Genomic DNA, 9146 nt, shown 5'->3' on the forward strand with positions numbered 1-9146 from the left:
CATTGATCTATCCATCCATCTATCCATCCATCTATCCATCCATCCATCCCTCCATCTATCCATCCATCTGTTTATCCATCCATCCGTCCATCTATCCATCCATCCATCCATCCATCCATCCATCCATTCATCCATCATCCATCCATTAATCCATCCATCCTTTCATCCGTTCATCCGTCCATTTATTAATCCATCCATCCATCCATCTGTTGTCCATCCATTAATCCACTAATCTATCCATCCATCCATCCATCCATCCGTCAATCTGTCCATCCATTCATCCATAAATCCATCCATCCATCCATCCACCAGCCTGTCAGACATTTTTAAAGTTTCTATACTTAAATACAAGTTAAGCTTCTGATCAAACAGAACTAGACTTGAAATCTATAGTGAGCTGAGCTGCTGGTGCATGACATCAATATAGATTATAACCAACAGATAAACTAGAATAAAACAAAATATAATTTACATAACCATAGTTTTATTAAAAGGAAATAGTTTATTCATGAAAATAAAATTTTATATTATTTAGCATCATTATTGTATTATCACAAAATCTTTAGATCAGCTTCCTTGTGCGTTTTCTCCAGCATCTGAGAATGTCTCTCTTTGTAAAAGAAACTAAAAGACTCACAACAGAAAAGACATGCTTAATGAAGAAAAAGCTTGGGTTTGGATTTAGAACAAAACCTGGGAGCAGTGATGCAGCACTAGAATGATCCGACCCCCCATGCAGAAGCAGTACAGTCATGTATTGACGACTAGATTTTAGTTTGCAGTTTCTCTTTCCACATAGATAGATCTAAGCATGTGTCCTCCTACAGTGCCTACCAGGTGGTGGTGGTGGAGGAGGACGGCTCCCGTCAGGTGAGAAGGAGGGAGGTGGGCACCGTGGACTGCTTCCCCACCCAGAACTCTCACAACGAGGCCCAGTCCAAAGGAGCCCCCCATTACTACACAGCTGAGCTGGCCCCCAGCAGCCTGCCGGAGGCCACGCCCTTCACCGTAGGCGACAATCACACCTACAACGGCTACTGGAACAGTCCTCTCGACCCCACCAAGAACTACCTCATCTATTTCCAAGCCTCCAGCAACTTCAGAGGGGTAAGAGATCCACGTGGGAGCTTTGATCCCGCACTTCAGAGGTACCGCTTTTATGTCAGCAGCCCCATCAGTCACTGCACGTCAGTGCTGAATGAATCAAAAGGCAGGGAGCAGTTTGCTTGAGGCTTGATTTGTTGTTCTTTCTAATGATGACTTGACTGGTTTCTGTCCTGTTCTGTATTCAAACAATATCTCTAAAACAGCATTTCTGAAGCAAAAACTTCCTCAGTTTTACATTTAGAAGAATATAACCAACAACATTCACATTTCTTTTCTTTTATTGTCTAGTTCTCATTACATTTGAGATTACAGAAAAATTGAAGGAATCTGTGGAAGCAAAAAAGATCTCATTTGCATTTGAACAATAGAAAAAACTACAAACAAACAGAGAATTGTACGCCATAAGTTCCTCATAAAACCCAGTTATGCTACTGGAGCCTCATTATGTAGTATGTACATGTACAGAATAGAGGTACTGTCCTGTGGGTACATCCAGATGGACTTATACCCAATTCAGCATCTCGTTTGGAAATTAACATTTTCTTTTTTTTTTTTAACTTAAATTTAAAAAAAGATGTTTGATTCAAATTAGAAAATTGTAGCAGACAAAATGTTTTCAATACTATTTGTATAGTCCGCGATAGCATGATACCAAATAAGGCAGATTATACCTTTGGATCAAGATTTGACTTGATTTGAAATGGTTTATTTCAAGCAGTCAAAAAAAGTATAATGCACGTGCAATATAATCAGCTTATGATTTACATCCATACAAAGATGTGTCAGACATAACAAAGCATCAAATTATAGATAGTTTGAAAGGGATTGGGAGGAAGCGAACTTATATAATCTCACCCCGGCTCAACCATACCATTTCCTTTAGATGAATTATCAAATTTATCTAAATTACCACTTTTAAGTTAAAAAAATCTATAACTTGGCAAAGAATGTATTTTCAACAGCTAATCAGGAACTCATCTTTGGCCTGTGAAGTGTTGGTGATGTAGTTGAAGTATTGTCAAACTGGGTCAGAGGGAGGAGGAAGTACCGCTGAAAGCGACCATCTTTTTGAAGCAGCTCCTGCAGTAGATGCTGAACCACAACGTACTGTGAGAATCTCTGAATGATCTCATGAACCCAGACATAGAGACAGAATTACTGATTTATGGAGCTCTCAACAAAAAATACACCTTATTTCTCAACATCATCCATGTCTTTCCAGCATTGACATAATCTGGTAGGGTTGAGGTTATAATCAATACTTCCATGTAGTGAAACCAAGAAGCAAATTTGACACATATTAAAAGAGATGATGCAGATGCAAATTTGGCGTGCAAATTGGTGTAAACCCACAATTAAATCAGCACTACATCACTCTATTTTCCACTCTTTTGGGTCCAGTAATGGTCACTCACTGGGTTCAGTTGCAAAGCCTCACCCTGAAAGATAAGGCTTGAACACTCCGGTTATGGACACGATAGTGCACTTTGACTGACTGAATCTGTAACACGTATTAATGGTCTGTTATTCTTGGCATCTTTACCGCATCATGTCAAACTAATGAGCTCATCTCGTTCTTTTACCCACAGGAGACCAGAATAAATTGCATTCGGATTGCACGCAAAGGTAAGAACTTGCATCTGCATTAAAGGTGGTATTGTCAGGGTGCTCTGGGAAGGGGACAACAGGTAATTACTTCCGGGTTGGATGGAGGGAGGATAGATAAGAGAAGAGAGAAATGTGGCAGTGACTGAAAGTATGAATTCCAAAATCAGGAGTTTTTTAATCCCATTTTAGCCAAAAATTGTATGTTGGAACAGACAAAGGGCAGGCAATCCAAAGCAGAGTAATCTAAAAACGGCATAAGAGGAGACCGTGACTCACATTTGAACAGATGGCTGGGGAGTCCCTGAATGCAGACGACGTTCAGACGATGCTCCTGTGGGATTAGCCTGCTATAGAGGCAGTCAGACAGGTGAGTGGAATCAGGTGTAATACCTGTCAGCTCCTCGAAGGTGTTGACAAGGGATAGGATCATGACAGGAAGTAATTAGCTCCTGTAATAATTAACTACCACTAATATGTAACTACTGTCGTATTTAACTTCCAAAAGCCTTCATCACTTTAGTTTTCATGCAGTGGACGTGACATTCCCAAAGGATTCTCCTCTGATTTCACATTGTACCCGGCACACGTCGGTTTCACTTACCGAATTACTGGAGCAGACGCCAAGATAGTTTACAGCAAATGGTAAAGGAACGGCGCTCCTCTGGAAGTAATAGTTCACCATCCGTTAAAGTTGTGGAGAGCTAAAGTGGAACAGGCGTTTTAGTCCCGTCCATGAGGAAAAACCCAGCGAGAGGACTCTCTGTCTTTAGGGCTCTTTGATTGGGGAAAAAGCGTGGCTGAAACATGGTCGGGGTGGGGGTTCAATCACAGTGTCAGCCAGAACGGCACAAGAAACAGCAGAAATGTGGAGGAAGAGCAATCCTAGAGGATTCTTTTTTTTTATGCCAAAGATTTATTTCTGTGCTTCTTTTCTCCCAAATCCCCCACCCCCCACTGCAGACATACTTTTATATACTTCTTTATTCGACAGCATGGCTTCAGTTAAGCCCTGTTCCACCCAACGAACATGTTTTTTTGCGGTTCCTCTGAAAGTATTTCAAAGCCACGGCGCGGCCTACTTTTTTTTAGATGACAACCTGCTTGTTTACACAAATTATTCAATCATTACCTTGTTTTTTAGATCTTTCGGGTGACATTTAGACAAAAAAAAGAGGGTTTATTGTTCACCTTTTGGCTTATTACTTCAGAGGTTGCCACAGTGGATCAACGTTTCACTGATTCAGTAGGGATTTCTGCCATAACCTGTATTTTATCCGGGTGGGGGACCGGCACAGGGAGATCCAGGTTTAAGCCTTCCTCTGGTTCCCAACGTGCAAGTCCTACATTTAAACAATTGAACTATCCAGCCGTTTCGCATAAGGCTTAAAATATGGTTTGGGGCTCGGTCTTACATATGTCCTTTAACATAAGTTTTGCAAAAACATTTCTACTGGTACACTAATGTAGCAGGTGTACATAAAATATGACCTACTCTGTATTTATTAAGAGTCATGGTTACTAAATCTAGTTTTTTAGTATAACAGTCTGTGACAGAACATTTGACCCTTTTGTCTTTTACTTTGTAACATTTTATCCAAAAAGCTCTCGGTTTCAACCATCATGGTTACCTTATTATGGTAAATATTGTGGTAGCACATTGGATTTGACAGATCCTTCAGGATTTTGCGATGTTCCAATCACTATTCAACCAAACCCTGTGTTGAAACCCCACAACTTTACATTTTCACAGCAATTTTACTGCAACTTTGGCCAATCTACTGTGACAACAATCATGGGTGATGACGCAGCTTCCTGACAGTTTTCCCTTCTTGCTCTTTCCTGGGAGCCGTGCTCTTTTTTGTTAACGCTCTTTAGCCATCTCTGACTTTTTTTCTCTGTAATGTCAACGCAAACACGTATGTCATGACTGTGAAGAAGGGGTCACCAGCCTTTTTGAAACTGAGGGCGACTTCATGGGTACTGAGTCATACGATTACTAACTTATCTAAAGTTCATGTATCATCAACATATTTTGTAAGATGTTTTAATTTTTAAATCTAAGTAAATTCAAGAGTAATTAAAAAAATACAGCAACAGAATAAAATTGAATTTTAGACGCAGCTCAAAAGTGAGTTGTGCTACTTTTAGAAGAGACCTGTGGGAACCTTGTGTGGTCCTTGCGGGCACCAGGTTGGTGACCAATCATGGCAAACGTGTTTGTTTGCTCCGAATGTGAGCGTAGGCGGATGCATGCGCAGTCAATAATAGTTACTGAGTCTGTTTACATGCCCTCAAAAATCAGTTACCTGGAAGTAATCCACTATTTACAAATGGATTGTGGAAACATAATAGAAAATTCAAAAATGTTGACAACTCTTAGATGTAACTTTTGCGCCTAAATGACTGCCTGAACAATCTTAATTTGTTGTGATATCTTGCAAACTGCTCTTTTCTGTGTCTCGTTATTTGATTCTGGTTTACTCTCATGTCTTGATAAATTAACCACATTTCTTTCATAACATGAATAGCTTGTGTTTCACCAGCCTGTAATTGTGTTTAATATGGTTACAATCCACCGGCTTTTACTCTTTTTTTTTTTAAAAGTCGGTTATCTTACAATTTTTTTATACCCGTAAACCGATCAATGTAACTAACATAATTCAAGTAGCAATAAAGATTATCTTGTCCCATAACGTACAGGGTAGTAAAACAAACAATACTCACTCTTTTTAATCAAATTGTTACTATCGGTTTGATTTCTATTGTTTTCCTCTTGCTTTTGTGCTTTTTTTTATGTATTTCAAAAAGTGCGAACTGACTGATGGAAAAGTCTATGATTAGTTTGAAGTTTCTTTATTTCATGAGCTAATTTTGACACAGCGCCACTTTATTTAATAGCGTGTGCAACTGCAGATACAGATGACTGGAATTTACTTAGGAAGTACTTGTTCATGTGTTTTGTCGAAATTAGTCAAATTAGACAAAATTAGATGGTAGTACAGATACATTAGATGGCACCAATTATGTAGGAAAATGATCATTATTATCATAACTATCCTGTTAATGTGATATTGGATTATAACACATATAATTCATTGGGTCAAATCTGCGCATTGGAAAAAAACAAAGAAGACGCATATAGTACACAGGACCCCAGAGAAGTGAAGGCAACTACTGTTCTTCCTCATTTACTACCAACAGAAATTAGCAGCAAAGTATATTTTGCAGGGATGTTAACAGACGCTGCGATGGTCTGTATCGCAGTGGTGTGGGATAGAAGATGTGTGGCGGTTTTGAGATAATAGGAAGCTAGAAAGTTGTGTCATTGCATATAAAGTTGTCTAAGATATATCTAGACTACTCTTATGAACCACTAGATGTTCCGGTGGTTGCATCTCTAGCTTGAATTTGCATTGATGGTCATGTAAATGGGCTTATTGTGCAGGGCTTGGCGCTCGCCCAGAGTCGGACCCGCGCCCACTGTACCCGGCCGCCTTTCTGTAGGCTTTAATTAAGAAATCAGTTGCAAGATGGTGGTAGATGTATCAGGAAGTAACGGCGAAGGCTCTGGCCTGATTTTGCGAGGGCTGGAGGTAAGGCATTTATTATGGGGGATCTTAACTCTTGTTATTCCCCGTTCTTATTAACGGTCTTTGATGTTGACTAATGACCAACAAAAGAAACACTTAGAAATTACGTAGATCACGCATGTATCAGGAAAGATCAAAATTTCATCTGTGGATGATGTGCAAATTGTATGTAGTGGCAGTGTGACACAGCCTTTAGTCTTTTGGTTTATTTATAATGAACAGAATTCCTTCTAAAACAACAGTTTACAACAAGTACCAACTGTTACATCTCAACACACTAAGGTGAGGACAAAACATACAACTCTGACCCCCAGATTTGTACCTTATGTACTAAAAATTGGGTTCCATTTGGCAGTGGTACAGGAGTCACAGGGTATTTCCAATTTCTTTTCCTTCTCCCTAACTTATAAAAAATGACTGTATATAGTGCAGAATTGACAAGTCCTCTTGATTTCAAAAGCAATTTAGACACTTTTTTAACTGACAATTTGATGTCACAATTCCCTGAAGCAAAAACCTAATAGAAATGAACATTTTACGAAGACGATTTATGAATCCTTTGTGTTCTGATGAAAAAAAAAAAAACACACAAAAAAACGGGATGGTAAATTAAAAAAAAATAATGAAAACACATTTTATCCGAATTTAAAAATGGTTCAAATGTAATGCATTGTGGTCTATACCCGGCAATTTAGAGAGGAATTTTTAATTTTTTTAATACATAAGATAGATCTTTGACAAGGCAATTACTGTTTTTGATTAAAGAAAATGTTCTGACGTTGCTTTCAAGCATCTGAACCACTTCCTATTGCAACCAGTGTTACTGTTACGCCCTATTATAATGGATTCTGTTTGTCATCCACGCTGTTTCTTGCTGGATTTGGGGATTTAACCGTTCTTGCAGCACAAGTCCAAGACAGTTGACCTTCTTGGTACCTTATACTGTCACTCATGGTATTCACTGAGCCCTTTGGGGGATTATCTATCTTTACTACCCTAAAAGTTCTGCACATTAAATATTTAGACATATATATTTATATGTTTAAGAGTCATAGGAGGATTCGCCTGGGGAAACATGCAGCTCAAATGGCACAAAAATAAAAAAATAGGAGTTTATTCTACAATATCAGATCAATAAAGTCCACTGACACCATGACATGTTATCAGGAAAGTAACCACCAACAGGTATAGACTTTGTCTGAATTCCCTCACTACTTTGTGGACTATTCCATTGTGTTCGGCATTCTGTATTGGTGTCCGAATCTATAATTCCAAAATCAAATGCCTTGGAAATTTCTCTGAAGTCTCCGCAAAAAATAGTGGTCATCAATGCTCACTCACTAGACATTGCATTTGAATGATTTGTCCTAAGAAAAAAATATGCACATTTATTTTTCGTGAATCATCCAAGTTTTATTCATCAGAACACAATGAATTCATAGATAGTCTTGATAAAATGTTCAGATTAATTGGGTTTTTACTGCTGTTCATTGGTGATGTAGTATTTGTTGGTTTGGAAAAGCCTTTAGGAAGCTTTGAGTTGATGCACAGTCTCACTGTTACTCTTTACAGTTCCTTCTTTCCACACAATTTTACATAAAGAAGACATGAACAAAACATTCTCTATGCACACTGAAATCCCCTCCAGGGCTCTGGCAGGTTTGAAATTCCCCCCATCCCTGAGAGACAAGCAGCCAGGGTGTTTTCTTGATAGGCAGACACCGAACGAAGGATCTCTGTTCAAATGGGAAACGGAGGGGAAATGTAGTTTTCCCATCCACATTCCCAGCTGAATGGAGCTCTGGAGAAACACTGGCATATGAACAGGAACCTTTCTCCCTTTTACTGTTTCCAAAGACAAATGACGACATCAAAGAGGGCCGCCGCTGTTCGCTGCCAGCATGTCACGTAAACGGAGGGGGTGGGTTGCAGGAGCCCTCTTTACTGCAGATGAACATGTAAAAGGCGACAGCGGCAGGCTGGCCCCGAGGACATGCTGATGCTGCGCTCGTCTCTGAGGAACCGTAAGACCGTTCCTGGCTGCTTCCCATTTCCTATTAGCTTCCCGCACACAGAGATCCACGCCAAGCCACCCCAGCGGTGGGCGAGTGTTGTTTTTAATTTGGATTTGTCCTGTTTCGTTTTGACACTTGGCTGATTGTGTTGGTGCTTTTGTCCTCTGATGAAATATGACTAACGTTACCTGGCATCGCAGGCTTGTTCGTTACAATCACAATCCTCCTGAAAGAATCCGCATTCTGCTGAAATAAAAGATGGTTTTCGTCACGCCACATCTGCCCATGAAAAGGGGATTTTTTGTTTTTACCTAAAATGAATGCAATCTCTTCGAACCAGAAATTCCCAACTTGTTGATTGTTTTTTTTTTTTAATCCTCTACCTCACATTTTGGGGGATGAATTTGGATAAACTGGTAAAACTTGTTCTGGCATCTTTAGAGCGCTTCAGTAAAAGCAGCCATGGAAATAAAAATTGCCAAAACTATTTTCCATTACTGTACAATAATCTTTAATGCATTTATCCAACCAGTTTGCTGATGTACTCCACAAATAGCTAATAAAATATCTTAAAAATACCTAAATTTAGAGCTGTAGTGTACATTTGAGATTTGACAACATACGTGTCTAGTACACTTGTTTTGTTGATGTTAGAGAGATATAGTAAGTCCTTTCCATCAAACTCATTTTGACAGGTGACCTTTGACCTCCACATTCCGATGTGATGATATCAATTTGATATCTCAAATTGATATCAAATTGTTACGTCATCACATCGGAATGTGGAGGTCAAAGGTCACCTGTCAAAATGAGTTTGATGGAAAGG

General features: G+C 39.3%; 1 protein-coding gene across 9 annotated transcripts in view; it reads left to right on the forward strand.

Moving 5' to 3' along the window:
* Nucleotides 1-9146, forward strand: part of ptprua (protein tyrosine phosphatase receptor type Ua) — a 206453-nt gene that overhangs the window by 146684 nt on the left and 50623 nt on the right. For all 9 annotated transcript variants that reach the window (XM_036214365.1, XM_024298204.2, XM_024298216.2 and 6 more), the window contains exons 12-13: nt 828-1107; nt 2697-2733. In XM_036214365.1, coding sequence (XP_036070258.1) covers nt 828-1107; nt 2697-2733 — 317 coding nt within the window. The remainder of the gene's footprint in view (nt 1-827; nt 1108-2696; nt 2734-9146) is intronic.

Source organism: Oryzias melastigma, linkage group LG11 (assembly GCF_002922805.2).
Source record: "Oryzias melastigma strain HK-1 linkage group LG11, ASM292280v2, whole genome shotgun sequence".
Taxonomy (NCBI): domain Eukaryota; kingdom Metazoa; phylum Chordata; class Actinopteri; order Beloniformes; family Adrianichthyidae; genus Oryzias; species Oryzias melastigma.